Genomic DNA, 19,301 nt, shown 5'->3' on the forward strand with positions numbered 1-19,301 from the left:
CTAAAACTTTAATATTTATCATTGTATTTTTAGTCAGAGTGCTCCATTAATGCAAATATAGATGTTAATAATGTATTTTAATCAATAGCACTGTAAACTTGAGAATATTTAGTTCTTCAAAATGTCTGATATTTTTTAATGCCAAATAAAAAGAATTCAGACCTGGAGAGAGTCACGATGTGATAGAACGTCAGTTGTATTTAAAAGTGTAAATTCTGTTTTAAGCTTTTCCATTCCACTTGAGAAAGAGCAATGACAAAATTCCCAAATGTCAACACAGATGGAAGTTGAGAGGAACAGCAATGAAATTTAAAATGCAAACTATAACCCAAAAAAGAAGAATTTTTCCTTACTCCTTCTTAACAGTATGCTGACTACCCCCAAAGACAGGAAAATTCCCATTTCTCCCATGTTTGTACATAGAAATCAGCACAATGAATAAGAGAACGTATGTTCCAACTAAGACGAGGCATGATATAAAAGATATTTATACACACACATAAGATGTACAAATGTATACACTACATATTTAAAATATACCCAGAATTCTAATTCTACTTTAGCCCTAGTTCTCTCCGTACATACTACCTAAATTCTCTTTACAATCTTGATAACAGATAATTCAAAATCTACCTCAGTGTAAGCCAAAAGTGCTTATAATAAGAGGACAAAGGCTTTGTCCTATATGCTTTTGTTTAATTGGACTTTTTCCACTAAAATATCTCTAGATTGTGTCATTATTACCATCTTAGATCCAAAAAGCAGCTAAGATGTATCTCATCCCAAGCAAAAATCAAACCTAATTCATAATCACTTTGGAGGGCAATTCAGGTAACTTAACTATTAAGATACAATAGGAATTTATAATGTATTAAATGAACTTGAATATTTTTGTTTTAAATCCGTAAATCAAGATCTTATTCTCCTATGAACAATGTTGTTCAAGAAAATTGTATTTATGACTGTAAAAGTTCATATGGAAGATTAAAACTCTATTCATTCACAAAATGAAGTATGGTTTATTATATAAACTAAAAGAGATATGAAATAAAAACTAGGCATGTCTTTCACTTAGTAATCAAAATGATATAATATTTTTAGGAACCAAAGTAATATCAACAAATAAAAGAGGCATCCCAGCAATTGCTATACCATAAACACAAAAGCAGATGTTCCTAAGAAACCCACATAGAATCTTAACAATGAAGGTGAGTGAAGCCTGCAAAGACAGAAATTACTACTGGCCTGGCTGGAAAAGCATGTTGGGCCTGAGGCAAAAGAAGTTTTTTAAATAGAAGAATGTTCTGAAATAGAAAGCATGTTAAACAGAATTGCCGGAGGACTGTTAGGAAATGAAAAATTATACTAACTGCATTGGGAACAGCAGCCTGATAAAAGCACAATGCACAAATTACAATCTTCTTCATGAGTAGTATTAGACACGAAAAAGGTTAAGCTGTATATGGAAGAGGTTTTGCCCACCACAGGCCACTACATGATAGAAGAATTACATTCAAGCATTCCTAGGGACCCTCCAACAACTACAGTAATAAGTATTTCTAGATTTCTAATATTACAGAACAAGCTGGACCAGACCCCCAGTCAATATATATTTGCAAAACACCCCTTGAGTACAAACCTCTATTCTAAGTTCTACAGAAAATACCAAAAGAACAATAATAGGTGCCTAACTATATTCTTCTCTTCTCAAATTCAAAACACACATCCAGCATCCCAGGATGCTCAGTGAGTCAGCATGTACTGGCAGTGTATTATGGAAAACACAATACTGAGGATGGCAGGAAAACAGCATTCAAGAAAGAATCTAACTGATAGCTGACGAGGTAAAAACTTTTCTAAACAGCAACGTTTTCACTACTTTTCTAAACAGCAATGTTTTCACTATGATTACAAGGTTAACAATTAGGTATTCAAAATAAATAGGTACAAAATAAATAAAACTCATTAACACTAAATAAACTACCATCATGAGGATGTAAGAAAAGCAAGTTATGAAAGAAAAGACAAAAACAAGGCACACGTGTTTTTTTAGACATGTACCCACAAGATTGTCACTAGTTTTAAGAGTGAAAGAGAAGCAGTCTTTGAAACTTTTCTCTCTTACAAGCAGAGATCAACTCTGGAATAGTGCAAGTCATAATGAGTCACAGCACATAAAATTCTGGGGACAAGGAAGTTAGGAACAGCTGTTATTTGGGCTAGGTCCAAGTGAAGTTGGCACATCCAGAAAGGTCTAGGGCTATTAAGGACGAGAGCAGTCACCTGATCCCAATCACTTTATCAAGAAGTAAATCTTGATCAAAATTATTTTGTCTGGCCCACAATTTTTTTCATGTTATTTGTATTGTTGCCTTATTGGACCTATATAATGCATTTAACTTGGGAAAATGTGACATGAGTAAGAATTACCTAAATGAAAAGAGCAATGTGAACTAGCCATGCCAAATAACTTAGGGAAAACACAGCTACCTAACTGACCCCAGTCAATCTTAAATGTAAACAGGGAGGTATTTTACATAAAGATACAATTCATTTATTTCTCTTGGAAAAAAAATACACACACACACACACATGAAGCCAGTTACCAGTCAATAACTGGAGAGTCACTTTCATCAAGTTGGAATATTTATGAGTTTTAATTACCTTGACACAGAGGTGACTAAATCTTTCTCCCTCCTTAATCTTCCCCTTCAGTATCTTTCTAGGAGATGTGTTCCTCTTTCAAATACATCATTAAAACCTATCCTGTATGATATGGTTGCCACTAGCTACACACTGTTATTAAGTACTTGGAGTATGGCTAGTCTCAGATGTACTATCAGTATAAAATACACATCAGATTTCAAAGACTAAAAGTAAGGAAAATATCTGATTGGAATTATTAATTACATGTTGAAATACTTTTAATACAATGGGTTAAATAATATATGCCTTGAAACATCATTTCATCTATTTCTTTTTGCTTTTTTAAATATGACTACCAGAAATTTTTAAATTACATATGGGGTTAATATTATATTCCCACTAAATAAAATGCAGATCTAGACAAAAATATGTAAGGTAGGATCAAGAGAAGGCATGCAGCATTCATTTACTTTTCTGGAACACCTTCTAGCCAAGTTATACTCATTATAAAATGCCCCTGACTCACTCAGGAATGGATCCCCTTTACTTACTTGGGAGTTACCTCATTTCTTCTAAAAATAATTCCACTATCCTGTCCAAAACAAGCCTGTTATAAAAGAAATAGGCTGATGTGCCTTCAGACATGATTTACAAACTATTTTACAGGATTCTATTCTTACACAATGTGGCATTCTTACACAAGCATATTTTGCAAATGAACCATTTTGTAAGAAAATTTTAGCTATAAAAAACCTGTGTACAAGCTCACATGATATCTTCATAACTGCTTTAATTAAGACTAATGTCTTAGCTAGTACATTCTTTGACTCTTTCAAAAAGGCTCATAGACTGTCCACATTCTAAAAGACTCAGTTCTACAGAGTTTAAAGAACTAATTTTAAGAAATTTAAAGCAATTCAAATACACTCTGGTATATTCTCCTTTTCCTCAACAGGAGAGAGTATGCTCTCATCAGTACTACACTGAACTCTCCAAAAATATCTACTGCAACTGTATTTATATGTCTATTTGAGCTCCAATAAGGTAGGAAGCTTATCTTACATATATTTGTTCTGCTACCACATAGAAAAATACCCACAACAAAGAAGATGTTGAAAATAAATTATGAAACAACCTGTGACTCAAATGCCTATACATACCCTGGAGCATCCATTATGGGGAACAATTTTCTCTGTGTAACCACCTTCTATATTTCAGCCTCAAGACCTATTTGTAACAGTGAAAGTTACAATGCAGATTTAATAAAAGGCAACTCTGATATTACTAATAAAATCAACCCCTTTATTTACAGGAAGTGTTGTAAAACTCATAGTGACCATCAAAAAATAAATGACTTGGTTAACTATATTAGTATAGATATATTATTTTCAGAAATTGGAATATATACTTAAAATATTTACAGGAAACGATTTAGCTCTTTATTAACTCAGGGGTTTTTTTTATTTGTTCTTTTCAGTTATATATGACAGTATAATGACAGTATAGTTTGCCATATTTACACAAGCATGCAATATATCTCATCCTAATAAGGCTTCTGGTCTTGTTGTACATGATGTGAAGAGTCACTGTGGTATAGTCATTTATGTACATAGGAAAGTTATGTCAGATTCATTCCACTGTCTTTCCTATCCCTGTCCCCCTTCCCTTCATTCTTCTTTGTCTAATTCAATGAATTTCTATTCTTCCCCTCCCCAGTCCCTTATTGTGTGTTAGCATCCACATATCAGAGAGAAAAAAACCTTTGGTTTTTGGGGATTGGCTTATTTTGCTTAGCAGAATAGTCTCTAGATCCATCCACTTACTGGTAAAAGTCATTAATTTTTATGGCTAATATTCCATTTTTGTGTGTGTGTGTGTGTGTGTGTGTGTGTGTGTGTGTATGCACGTATACACACACCATATTTTCTTTATCCATCTATTGAAGGGCACCAAGGTTGGTTCTACAGCTTAGCTATTGTGAACTGAGCTGCTAAGTTTTGATCTAAGGTCTCAGATCATGTGATCTATGCTTGGCTACTAACAAATATCTATCAAATGGCATCACCTGGAGGTCTTCTGAAAAAAAAATACAGAATCTCAGATCCCAATGCTCTAGCATGATGTAGATATAAATCATAACAAATTACTGTGATGATGGTAATGATTATCATAATCCATTATCTGTAGAGTTGGTAGAAATCACTTTTTGATCCTGAGTGCCTCATATTCATCAGAGTGAGCTATAATTGTAGATATCCTCAAAAGCTCCACTTTTCCCTTCTATCCAAAGGCAGACAGATATAAGCTTACCTATTTTATTCATAAGTTTTCCAGACTGTGTCAAATAAATGTACTCACAACTTTCAAATTTCAATGTCTGACAAAGTTCTATTTGGAAATCAACATGCTCTGATTTCTCATGTATTTAGTAGCACAATGAACCTGATTAAACATCAAAGTAAATATTAAGATTAAAGAAAACCAAAGTCTAATTTCAGTTACCTAAAAAGAAACTAATTTGGGAAAATATTGACATTTCCTTAGTTAAGAATTAACAAGTCCATTCCTACAAATGAAAGAACCACCTAAAATTTTAGAAGATCTACTTGTCTTTAAGTAAACAGAAAAAGTGAATGAAACTTGCATTTTGAAAAAAAATAATTTTTTATAATATAGAACAGAGTATCTGAGAGTGTCAAATGAAAACATTCTAAGTAGATGACAATTTTTTAATCAAATTTTAATTATAACTTGAAGTCTATAAAAATTCATATTAAGAATTGTTTGAAATAAAAATCAATAAATCAATATTGTGCCATGATAGGAAATAGAAAAAAATTAAAGCTGTAAAGAAAAAGACATGAGGTATCTACCAAGATTATTATGTATTTCACAAATTTTCCCCTGCTTCTTAAAGTTTTGCAGCTCCCTTAATGTAATAACCAAAAGTTAAAATAAGACATTATAAATAACAAAACTTACAGATTATTTCATTCCTATGCTTTCAGAAATCTACATCACACATAAGAATTGTCAGTTTATATATTTCAATGAGACCTAAAATATACTAAAGACTAGTGTGTTTTTATTTAGGTGGCTTCCCAATGAAAGCTGTCAGTTCATAATCTTTGAAGAGAATCATACACATAGGCAGTAAAATAAACCTTAAGTGAAACCTCAAAAGTTATACAAAAATTAAGTCAAAATGGAACACAATATGAAACAAAAACAAATTTACAAGAAAACATTAGGGGAAAAAATCTTCCAATCCTAGAGCCAGGCAAAGGGCTTTGAGATATGTCAACAAATACATAATCCACCCAAGAAGAGAACTCAAAAATTGGACTTCAATAAAATTAAAAACAATTGCTTTTGTGAAAGAACTTGTTTAGAAGATGAACAGACAAGCTAAGTCTAGGAGTAAATATCTGCAAAGGACTTAGAATATATAAAGAATTCTTAAAACTCAAAGTAAAATGAATCCAGTTGGAGAACTGGTGAAAGACACACATATTTCACAAAAAAAAAAAGTATAAAGATGGCAAATAACATGTTAAACAATTTTCAACATAGTTATAAGAAAAATGCATATGAAAGCCATGATGACATATCACTACACACCTATTAGAACAGCTAAAATAAAGAAAAAAAGACAGTTATTATAGGACGTGCTGGCAGGGATACAGATAAACTGGTCCCTTATACATTGCTTGTGGTATATAATATAGTACAGATACTATAGAAAATAGCTGACAATTTCTTATAACACTAAATATACAGTTACCACTTAACCCAGCCATTATTTTCTGGGCATTTATTTTAGAGATTAAGATCTGCACATAAATATTCATATCTAAGTTTTACTGTAATATTCCCAAAAAACAAAAACTAGAAACTATCCAAATTTCCTTTAACAGGTAAATGAACAAACTAAATAGATGGTACCTTCATCAACGAATACTGCTGTGACAGAAAGGAACATACTATTGCTATGTGTAACTTGTACAGACCTCAAAGACATTATGCTGAAAGAGAAAACAAAGTCAATCTCAAAAGCTTATATATGATTTAATGTTTATAATACCTGCAAGATGAAAAAATTATAGAGATGGAAACCAAGACAGCAGTTATCAAAGTTAGGGACTGGAGTAGAGTGGTAGTATGAAGAGTGGTGACTGTTATTGTCACGAGCCATCCATGGGCTGTATGTGGACTTTGTTGCGCATTGTAGAATAGTAAAGAAGTAAGTCTGGCTTTGGGAACTTCCCATGGCACCCCCACAGGGATAGATCGCATGATGCAGGTGAACTTCCCCCTCAAGTTCTGCCAAAGATCCCATACAGCACCTGAGATGGATCTGACCTGCCAAGGTGCCAATCAACCTCCTAACTGCAAGACATTACAAAGCAAGACTCCACCCTTGAAACCCTATCCCTGCCATTGATGTACCCCCTTAAATAAACCACAGGGCCATCTTTCCTTTATCTAGTTCCAGCACCCATGTGGACTAGATCTATCAGGGGCTCTGCTTTATGTAAATGTATTTCTGACTATTTGTGTTTTGCTCTTCACTAATTAATTTAGACATTAAATTTCCAGGTGGCTTACACCCTCCTTAGCAGGAAGAAGAACCCCCAAATGAGATGCTGACCATCGCCCCCATTAAGTTATGTTAACATATACATTGAATAAAACTATAAAGAAGTGTTGACACTTCAGTAAAAACTGAAGACAGCTGAATGAGCTCTGTAAATTGTACAAACGTCAATTTCCTGATTTTGATACCACATTACAGTTATGCAAAGTATTACCACAGGGGCAAGTTTGATGAAAGGTACAAGAGCCTTCTCTGTATTCGTTTTGCAACTCCCTATGATTCTATAATTATTTCAAAATGATACTGTTTTTAAACACAATTTGCAATTCTCAAAACAATCTCCACCATATTTTTTAAATGGTTTCTGACTAAAAAGCACTTTAAACCTGCTGCAATCAACCCTCAATTTTGATATACTTTTATTTCTATGCATACATTTCTGCCTGTGTTATATTTGTGGGTAGAGCTTTGCTTAATAGTGGATACATAGTATATTACTTTTAATAAAAGTCATGTTGAAGAAGTAAAGCAAAAAGAGACCTGCTAGTTGCACTACATGCATATCACTTTTAAGTACAACTTAAACACACAAAACAAAACTGCCAACTGAAAAGGTCAAGAGGATAGAAGAAGAGTCAGGCATAAACAAAAAACAAATATGCAAACAAAAGTACCAAGAATTTTTGAATACAGAAAGATAAGAGCTCAGAGAGTAAAAATAAAATCAAAACCTTTTACTCATTCGTGAAACATCAGAATTCTGGAATAATAACCAGTCTTCCTCATAGAAGAGTTAAAATAATTAAAAAGCAACAGTAACTCAGACATTACTCATAATCTCTAAATAGTAATATGGAATGATACTGCATGTTAGACCCATTACTTCTTAGAAAAAAAAACTAATATAATTCCAGACACAACATTAATCTTCTGACATCAAAAATAAATGATGCTTTTGGTAGTTTGACCATGTTGAACATGTTAATTGTGCCTATGCAAGAGTCTGGGAGATCTTTCCATCTTATAAGGTCTTTTTCAATTTCTTTCTTTAGTGTTCTGTAGTTTTCATTGTAGAAGTCTTTCACCTCTTTTGTTAGTTTGATTCCCAAGTATTTTATTTTATTTTTTTAGGCTATTGTGAATGGGGTAGTTTCTTAATTTCTCTTTCAGTGGATTTATCACTGATGTATAGAAATGCCTTTGATTTATGGGTGTTGATTTTACATCCTTCTACTTTGCTGAATTCATTTCCTAGTTCTAGAAGTTTTCTGGTGGAACTTTTAGGATCTTCTAGGTATAGAATCATAACATCAACAAATACTGCCAACTTGAATTCTTCTTTTACTATGTGTATCCCTTTAATTTCTTCCATCTGTCTTAATTGCTCTGGCCAGTGTTTCAAGAACTATATCAAATAGAAGTGATGAAAGAGGGCATCCCTGTCATGTTCCAGTTTTTAAAGGAATGCCTTCAGTTTTTCTCCATTTAGAACGATGTTGACCTTGGGCTTAGCAAAGATAGCTTTTACAAAAGATATGTTTCTATTATCCCTAGTTTTTCTAGTGTTTTGAACATAAAAGGATGCTGTATTTTGTCAAATGCAAAAAAAAATAAATTAAACTTGCTCTTATAAAAAAAATTAAGTATTTATTTTGTCAACTGCTAAAAGGGTTTACTAATATGTATAAATAGGTGGAGTAAAATATGTGAGTTATTGGCACACAGTAGGTATTCAATAGACATTAATTTTCTAGTCAAATATAATTAACTGTGAAATCACTGAATAATTTCAATATTTGAAACTATTCAAATGTGAAGTCTTTATGTATAAAATATAAATATATTTTCTTCAAAGGAAAAAAACCCACGAATGGCATTCTTCTACAAATTGCCCTTAGTCCTACTGTCAAAGACAAAACCCAACTAGCCTATAATGATAATCCTATATTTGTATGAAAAGTTTGTGGTGGGCATATTCTGAAGAAGGACAGTTCTAACTGCATCTACATATACATCTTAAGCTTTAAAAAGAAATCATAGAAATATATAAGAAATATATAACGTTAAAGTCTCAAAAGCTTGCATGCAGATAACAAAACACAGTTTATGTCTTAAAGTCTAAGCGTAAATTAATTGACATCTTTAATTTAGTTCTCTTTTTCTTGGTAATTCCACAAAGATTCTATTCTCCAAATAACTTAAATGCTGTTTTTCATAAGTCCAAGATAGATGGAAAAATAATTAGAAATTAACAAATTGATTTCTTGTCAAAATATTAAGGTTAGGCCATCTAAGAAATTTAAGAAAAAAAAAAAAAAGACAATGGGGCCTCCCAAGACATGGTGCCAAGTAATCAGAGATCAGGTCAACTCATTTTGGGACAGCACAGTGAAAAAGCTCTGTAAATCTCTGAAGAAAGGAATATTAAAAAAAAAAAAATCAGATTTAGCAAAGTAAAATTATGAATAGGTTAGTGATATTAAGTAATGTGGCTGTGAACCTCTCCCTGAAAAAGTGGAAGTACCTGGACTCTACTCGGAAAAATCTGTACATACATGTGATGTTGAAGGTCTATTACCTAATCTTGCTGGAACTTTTCATCTTTAGACAAATGTAGCCTCCTTTTAAAAGCAAAGAGTCCTGCAAAAGGAAATACTCTTAGGAAGATATGTCTGAGCCATGGTAATGCAGGCTCAACTTTCAGTTACAGATGACAATGGGACACTTCTGGTTAATAATCTGTAATCAGAAAGAACTAGATGTTGTTTATGAGAAACTACATGCTTGGAACACTATAGTAAATTCACAAATGTTCCTGCTAGGATCATGGATCTGGTGTCAACCTGTGTTCAGTTATCCTCTTGTCTTAAGAATAGAGGCTGCATGCTAAGGATAATAGAGCAGAAGAATAAAGATGTTTGGATCCATGCTACAGCCCAAACCACTAACTTTTACTTTATTCAAAAAGTTAACAATACAAACTTTTCTTTCTGTAATTCAGTTTGTAAGATTTTCTGTTGAGAGTATGTTGGAATCTAAATGTAAAAGTGATGTTATTGAGTTTTTTTTTAACAACATGCATATGGGTATTATGCACCTATTCATAACTAAATATAACCTGTGCATAGGAACTTATTATTTATGAAAATGAAAAAAAATTAGGTATACTGAGTAACATTGAAACAAACTGCTAATTCTTATTTGTTGAATATTTATAAAACTTAAAATTTACCTATGTAAGAAGTACACATACAGATTTGGATTCTAAATATCATACTTTGGATTGTAGAACTAGTGAATCTCCCCAAAGATTATGTCTCATTTTACTTGATGGTTCAATAATCAATGGTTCAATAGATCTATTAAAATAATATGAATATTTCATTACTTTTCTATATGCTTCTTATGGCAAAAATCAAATCCATGGAAAATAAATCATCAAATATCAAAAGAAGAAAAGACAGATTTCATTTTTTCTTATTAATATGTCATGTCACAAGTTCACTCTGTACTGAAATAATTCGCTCATGTTCAAACTTTTAACTTGATATTATATATTTTTTTCTTCTTCCACATTAAGTTTTATTTTCAAAGTTATTCCTGCTATTAGTAAACTCAGTATGACCATTCTTCTAACCATACAGAGTTCAGGAGGAAGAAAATCCCTGCAGCTGTTTGATGCTCAAGAATATGAACACTTAGCAGTCAGATGAAAGAAGAGAAAAGACAGAAAAGGAAGATCAAGAGAAAGTGATTTTGAATTTCTGCAGGCTAGCATTTACCTCTCTCAATAAAAGAGCTTTGTGCTCATTATATCCCAGGACTCATCTTGCCTTCAGCTTATAGTAAACTGGCAATCACCTTATCATTTCCTATCCAAATTAAGGATCAAAGTTTAAACATATTATTTTCCTTCTCTATTAGATTATGATTAAAACTACCATCCACCTTAACTCATTCATACAATCATTTCTTCAGCAAAAGGAAGAAACCCCCTAAAATAAGGACATGGTTAACCAACAAAACAGAGTTGTGAGGATTTGTAGTCATAGTATTTAGAAGATGTTTGATTTCAGTAGATAGCATTAAAGAAAATAAAATCATCTGAAAAGTAAATTCTAGTAAATATTCAAACTGAAAAGTTAACCAATAGTACTATCATTAAATTATTATTTACTGAGCATCTTTACATGTAGCTATAGTTTTCAAGATACACTAGAAAGTTCTGTCCATCTTTTACCAAGGAAAAAAAAGAAGTTCACAGAGGTTGATTAATTTACCCTTGAACTCAAAGCTATTTGACAGTTATGAAAGCTAAAATTCAATCCTTGTCTTGCTGTTATACTTTGTAACATAAGCATTCAGCAATATTTTTCTTCATTGTATATGTGATAAAACTAAATTTAGAGCCTAAGTAATTCTTGCTGTTATACTTTGTAACATAAGCATTCAGCAATATTTTTCTTCATTGTATATGTGATAAAACTAAATTTAGAGCCTAAGTAATTCTAATCATTTAAACATGAAAAAAATTAGTTTTACAGGTTAGTCACCATAACAAACAATGTTAAATAATGTGCAATGAAAACATATAATAAATCAATGAATGTAAGTTGTACAATAACATGAGTTTAGTGTGGAATTTTCCTTTTGTCACATGTTCCCTAAACACTAAACTGAATAGGGATCTTTTTTGGTATTAAACACAAAAGAACCCTGGATTAAAAACAGTGGTGAACATATACTGATGAGCAGACATTACCACAAGAAGACAATCTATTCTTAAGTTAAATAAATAAATAAGCTGACTTTAGAAAAAAAGGTATGTGTTAGCAGCAATTCTTTCAGAAGAACACACTTTCATGTTTTTCTTTAATACCTATAAATGCATAATCAAGGCTTAATGCACGATTACAAATAACAACAGCATGAGACACTGATCAGTCTAAAACTGTAGCACATTTCCCAGGACTGTATTATCATCTCACTGACTAACTAGGACCCAGCATGGTGAGAGCTAAAAAGAATCCTCTAAGAAGTTATCACTTGGAGAGTTACTTCTTGGGGGGCCTAGGGTTGTGGCTCAGAGGTAGAGCCCTTACCTAGCATTCTAGCATGTGCAAGGTGCTGGGTTGGATCCTCAGCACCACATAAAAATAAATAAATAAATGTATTATATCCAACTACAACTATATATATATATATATATATATATATATATATATTTTTTTTTTTTTTTTTTGAGTCACTTCTCCACAGAAGTGACTGTGGCACAGAAGGCCAGAGCTAAAACTAAATCAGAATGTTCCATAAAGTCATTTTAAGGCACTTTGAAAATGAGAAGAGGTACAGCCTTTTGACCACTGCTGCAGAGAATCCAGGAGTGACTTTGGAATTAGTACAGAATTCAGCTGCTAAGGGCAACAGAAGAGCACATCACATAGGTCTCATAATATTCAGATTCTTCCTTGTTTTCTTAAATCACAGACATTTGACCTTCTCCAGAGCCTACAACCTAGCCTGGTGCTAAGCTATCATTTAAAACTTCTATGCAGTGAGAACCAATTGTTAGTATAATTGCTGACACACCAAATCCAAATTACTTTCCAATTCTAATTAAATACCAATGTAAAAATATTCTTATTTTTAACTAAGTACAGAGCCTCACTATAACTGTAACACTTAACACACTTGAGCTCACAAAACCTCTTTCCCCATTTTAAACCTTATGAATAGAGAGAAGTCAAGGAAGGCATACAACATATCTGCAAAGCCATGTCCAGAAGCATGTATAGGAACTTAGTATGGGATAGAAGTAATGAATGCATCAAGCAGAGATCACAGTATCTACGAAAGCAAGATTATCTAGACCCAAGGCGAGACTAAATCTGTGGCATCCAGAAAAGCAACAATATATTGGCACACCTTCAACCTGATATTTTTCACACATTCATTAAAGACGAATTTTATCGGGCAAATTATTTTATATTAATTTAAAAAAACACAGAAAAGGTTCATTTATTAATTCACTCCTAAGCTGAAACACAGTCACTGTTTTGATAAAGACCAGAAAATTTCTTTAATTCTTGTTTTGTCTTGACATTTATTCAGTCATTTTTTTTTAGACCTCTCCCAACTTCTTGGGAGAAATACATAAGAAATTAAAGTTGGCAATATTCAAGGATAAAGGATTACATATAGAAAATGTATATCACATTTCTGATTTATTTTAGTGATATTTTAGTGCACCTTACAGTATGTCCCCCAACTCACCTCTGGTTAGATAGTACAGAATAAGAAGGAAGATGCAAAGATGAAGCTGAAAAAGTCCACAAAGAGTCTAGAAAATAGACCCTTTAGAAGTCATGAGAAGGAATATGGACTGTACCAAAAGGGAAATGAAGAACTGAAAGGATTTAAGCAAAAGAACATCAGGCTCAGATTTATCTATTTCCAAGTTCATTCTAATTACTGTTTTTGAGTAAAGATGAGTGGAGTGAGTAGGGCAGGGTAAAGATTCAAAAACAAAGTAATAGCTATAAGGCTGTTTTTTTTTTTTTAAACCAGGCTAGATATGCTAGCTACTTCAAACAGGATAACAGTAAGAATGCAGAATAGTATATATTTGAATGAGGAGCTACAACAGAACAGACTCAAATGGAGAAAGAGGAGTAATTAAGAACATTTTCTTCATGCTCAGGCTTGATCAATTGGTAATTGAGGATACCATGCACTGACAGAGGGTATAAAGGGCCAAACACGTTTGGAATGAAAAACCTTAAGTTCAATTTTATACATACTGAGCTTTGTACTTACAGGACATTGAAATAAAGGTGTTTATTAATATTCCTGAGATTAGGAGAAAGATCTGAAATGAAAACAGATGGAGGGTATCCTCAGAAAATGGAATCCACAGGATGGTAAAAATTTCTAGGTTAAATATATTAGGCAGAAATACTCAAAAAACCTAGGGAAGAGCCCTGAGCATCTCACACTAAATGGTCTGAAAAAAGCTGAGGAGAAACCTCAATGATAATGGAAGAAAAGGAAGACCATGGCTTCAAGGAACCACAAAGTGATCCACATGTACAATGCTTTAAAAAAAAAAAAAAAAAAAACAGAGAGGTATCCATTAAACTATCAAGTATCAAGAAGTTGTTTGTGAACTTGTTGGGGAAGGTTTTAGTAAAAATTAATCCCAGCTGAAGCACTTACAAGCCATGTGAATTCATGCCAGGCACCTGATCAAATCTCACTTTCTTCACCTGTGAAAGAAAAAAATGCCTATCCTAACTACCTCGTGGTTTTGTTATGAGCATAAAATATAATAATATGTATGAAAGCCCTATATAAAATTTAAACAAAGCATATAAATTGGCATTATTTCAATCATATTGTTCTGAATAATGTTCCCCAAAATTGGTCCTCTGTTCCACCCACATGGCAAGCTGACCTGCACCAGTCAATGTAATTTACCAACAGAAAGGCAAAAGCTTTAAGAAAAAAAAATGCATAGTTCAACCTATTCTCTGTTTCCTGCCACTACCCATTATAGAAGCATGTTTCAAAATAAACCTTTCATAAGCCTAGGTCCTTATCTACTGTGACAACAGCCCTTTGGGTAACTCATGATGGCATGTAATATGGGGACAATTAAATGTTGTTTTAAAGCACTAGGATTTTGAAATTATGACAATAAAAAACTGCAGCATAAATGGCAGTTTAAAAAACAAATGCAAAAGAGCCAAGTGGAAATGTCATATTAAGTAGCCAATCCATGAGACAATCATGGTGGTACTAATCATGTACTAATGTTTATTTTATAGCACAGAGTAACTCACTAATCCTCCACATTTCAGAATTCTTAACATAGAGAATGTGAAAAGAGCAACAAACAGATCCAACCCAATTTCAAATGAGGAAATGCTGGCTGGACAAGGATGATGGTCCATCAATGAGAAGAAATTGCTCACCTCTTCACCATTCTTATATATTGTTGTTTGCACCTCAATTTTTCTTTGCTCCTTAGTAAGCATACATTGGACTTAAATGGTCAATTGGTAGTATATCTGTGTTAAGCCAAGAACAGACTGCCTAAGTGGGTTACTAGGAATGAAGAGGAAATATAACAAATGATGTAGTCTATTTGTACTGCTACTACAAAATACCTGAAACTTGATAATTTATTAAAAAAACAGAAATTTATTTTCTCACAGTCCTGGAGACTGGAACATGTAAGAACAAGAGATCAGAAGGTTCTGCTGTCAGGGAAGTAGTATTCTCTGCTTCCAAAAAGGCACCTTGTTGCTGCACCCTCCAAAGGAAAGGAATGCTGTGTCCTTACAGGATTGAAGGGCAAAAGGAGGAAAAGCTGAAGGCTTTTTTTTTTTTTTTTTTTTTTTTTTAAGGGCCTTAATCCCATTCACAAGAGAGGAGTCCTTATCACCTCATCACATACTAATAAAAGTCCCACCGTTTTTAAATCACATTGGCAACACTGAATTTTGGAAGGGACACATTCTAACAGATCAATAAGTAGAACAACCAGACTTTGAAGGAGGAATTTTCTTATTCTTCCACTATTAACAATTTAAAGTTACCAATGCCAAATTGCTACTTGCTATGCCTAAATGGAACATGCTTGCTAGAAAATGGCAGTTACTCAACCTAAAACAAAAGCAGAATCCAGGTCAGAGTGAGGCTTATAAGGACCCATTGGACCAGTTCTTTTTACCAAGAACCCTTATTTATTTTGGCCTTTGTCCTCCTCATTAGTTTTAACAAACCATGAGAGATGATTATAATTACTTCAATCCCAAAGGAGTTTCATGAAAGAAACCCTTGACAAAAGAAGTTTGTTCCTGACCATTTAAAATGGGAGGACAGAGAGGAAAGATATTCCCATGTTTTCTTTTAGGGGGGATAAAAAGTTCTGCCAATGCTGGGGATTAAACCTAGGGCCTTGGGCATGCCAAAACAACACTCTCTCAATGAACTATACCCTCAGACCCTAGAATGTCTTAAGGAACAATCTATAAAACAACGTCTACATTTTTTAATCACCTTCTTTTACCTTTTTTTTTTTTTTTTAACTATTTGTAAATTGAAACCAGTCTTCAACTCTAAAGATTATGTGCACTCTTTGAGAGCCTATACTGCATATTCTGAAAGCAATTTCAGGGGAGTGCTCCCTGTTGCTTTTATATAAAGGCATAATCATCTGATGAGTTCAACAGCTCAACAAGGCTATTTTGAAGGGGGCTTATTCATTACGATATAAAAACTCCAGAATGAGATGTGAACAACTTCAGTCTCCTTACAATCTCTAGAGTAGCTTTTGCTGCTCATGAGTTTCTTACTGTGATTAGACTTGACTCAGGTAATATGATGACGATGCTAAAACTGTGAGCTCTTTAAAACTCACAATCAACCCATTTTGATTACTGTCAATGCTGCTTCATGTCACCAACTTGCTAGATGTTTCCTATGACTTAAATTACCCGTGTATATGCTGTTGCAAGTTTTCATCTTGCAGTGGCTCTGCTTAAAGAGCAGAAACCATAACTACTATTCTAATTTTACAAAGGAGACCTTTTGAATTTGGCTGATTAGAATTACTAAATTCTACTTATTTGTGGGAAACCAACGAAATAGGATAAGCATGACGCTATATTAAAGCATCCTGAATGGACCCCAAGAAGTCTGGCGGCAGTGTGAAGCATGACGAGTGTGCTGTACAATCACTATCAACGTTTATCCTAGAGTTAAAAAGTGATCAATATAGGCTTGATCTTCCCTAAGAAGTGGAATAGTAACGGGAAAATCTATAATATCTTTCTTTGAAAAATCCTCTTGGAGAAAAAATCCCAATATTTGCTATGAAGTGAACTAGAAGGTTTTAAACACGCAGTTACACAAGTCGCGAGTCGGGTCCGCACTCGTTCGGAGGAACAAGCGGACGGTTAACAAAGTGAGGAAACCCGCAGCACAGGCGGAAAGGAGCGCTGGAAGCCAAACACGTCCTCTATGGCGCAAGCCGCTGACTGGAAAGGGGGGAGACGGGTGAAGTTCCTTTGGAGCTTCGGCATCCACTCCCAGGGTCAGGACGGTCACGCACAACTTGGGGAAACCACTAAACGCCCTAGCCAGAGCGTTCAGGATACCACGCCCACCAAGCTTCCTGCCCGCGGAGGACGTGCGGAGACCGCGGGAGGGAGGGGCGGGGAGCGGCGAAGACTGGAGCGAGGCAGGGCGGCACGCGCACGCATGCGCGCACGGGAAGGGTGGCGGCGGCTGGAACGCCGAGCCAGCTCCCGGAAGGCGGGCTGCGGGTGGGTGGCATGTTACCTGCGCTGGAAGTCCTCGGCGAAGGGTTTCAGGTACGGGTCAACCTCCAGGAGTCGGGCCAGTTCAGGCACGTCCGCCAAGGCGGCAGCCAGCGCCGCTTCGGAGCCCTTGGCCGGAGCCGCGGGAGTTGCCGAACCCGCAGGAGCCGCCATCTTCCGCCGAGGCCCGAGTAGCCGAGGCCCGAGAGGGTCGAGTGGGGCCTGCGCGAGAGCGCGAGCTCAAGCCGAGAGAAAGGCTACGAGGGCGGAGCTGAAGGCGAGCCTAGGCGAGCAGCAGCGGCCCGGGGCCCTTTATAGCTGCAGAGTGCGGCCGCCGGCCCGTTCTCCCCCCGCCAACGGGGAGGAGCAGGGCCCAAGCAGGTGGTCTCTGGATGCACGCCCCGAGCGGATAGGAGGTGCCCAGGCTCTCCGCCCACTCACGCGGCTCGCACCTGGAGCCTGCGAGGGCTTACCCTTTTCTCCCCAATCTCTTCTCCGCTGGCTAAGGCCACCCCAGAAGGCGGGTCCCGCGCCCACTTGGCTCAGCCATGTCCTTCCTTACCCCTGCCCAGTTTGGGGTTCCGGAGCAGGCCCTTCGCTTTTTTTCTTTGAGCAGCACAACTGAGTGTTCCCTTCAACTGGATACTGTGTATATGGTTTTCTTTAAAGAGACCTTCCTTCTCTAATTTCTGAGAATTTCTTGTTGAGGCAGTGTTTCAAACAAACCAGCTCAATTCAGCTCAATTCACGGGGAGAGGAACAGTCAAGTGGAGATAGGGCTGTCCTAAGTTTGTCATGTATCCTGAATTTAACCAAGAGAGGGTATTTTAGGACCCCCCTCATAATTTGGTGTTCTGAGGCTGTTGTCTGAAACCATGACAAGAACTTTTCCCATTCCCCATGGGCCAAAATAGAAAAAGGCATTTGTCTCTGATAATAGATGTACAAGATTTGCAGTGATTAAGTTTTGATGAGGCATGACCTGGAGAATTCCACTCTTGACAATAACAATGATAAAGCAAGAAATCTCTCTTTTGGCTCAAGTTTGGAAGTGGAAAGTTCCTTCTGTTTTTTTCCTTTCCTATTAAGTGACTGACTTTTGGTTCAGTGATGCTTTTTTAGGAATACAGAATTGGACACCAGAAGAATTGGACCCAGCAACTCAGGAAGTTTTACCTGAAAACTGGACAGGCTTGAAAATTTCTCAGCCAATGCAAATTCTAGAGACTTGTGTGGTCAAGAAACAGTATTGCTGAACCTTGGGCCTCAAGTTTTGAAATATCCAAAATGAGTTTTTGTAAAGATTAATAAAGTCTTGAAAAATACAGGTAGTAACAGAGGACCTGAATGTGAATGATTGGAGGGCTTGGACAACTTTAAAGCATATCTTTTTTTCCCATAAAGAGGATAAAGAATATGCAAATGTTTGTAAAATACAAAACACACAAACTTAAAGTTTGTAAACTGCAAACTTAATGCCCCTTAACAAGGCTTTCATAATCTAAAACAACTATCTCCAAAACAACCTAAAACCTGTCTTATCCTTTCTGCCATCCTGACTACCTTTCTAGATCTTTTCTCATTGTTCCCCAGCTTCCCTATGGTGTGGTCACACTTGCTTTTCTGGAACTCACTGAACTCTGCAGCCTCTGAGATCATTTACTTGCTATTTTTTCTGTTGTGAAATCTCTTGCCTGAGCTCTGTGGCTAGTCCTTCCCAATATTCATTCAGG

General features: G+C 35.2%; 1 protein-coding gene across 1 annotated transcript in view; it reads right to left on the bottom strand.

The window, feature by feature from the left end:
* Gbe1 (1,4-alpha-glucan branching enzyme 1) overlaps window positions 1-17,974 on the bottom strand; it is a 268,536-nt gene extending 250,562 nt beyond the window's left edge. The window contains exon 1 of the mRNA XM_076867808.2: window positions 17,591-17,974. Within this exon, the coding sequence (XP_076723923.1) occupies window positions 17,591-17,742 (152 nt within the window). The 5' untranslated portion in view covers window positions 17,743-17,974. The remainder of the gene's footprint in view (window positions 1-17,590) is intronic.
* Window positions 17,975-19,301: the final 1,327 nt, after the last annotated feature.

Source organism: Callospermophilus lateralis, chromosome 10, assembly GCF_048772815.1.
Source record: "Callospermophilus lateralis isolate mCalLat2 chromosome 10, mCalLat2.hap1, whole genome shotgun sequence".
NCBI classification, from domain to species: domain Eukaryota; kingdom Metazoa; phylum Chordata; class Mammalia; order Rodentia; family Sciuridae; genus Callospermophilus; species Callospermophilus lateralis.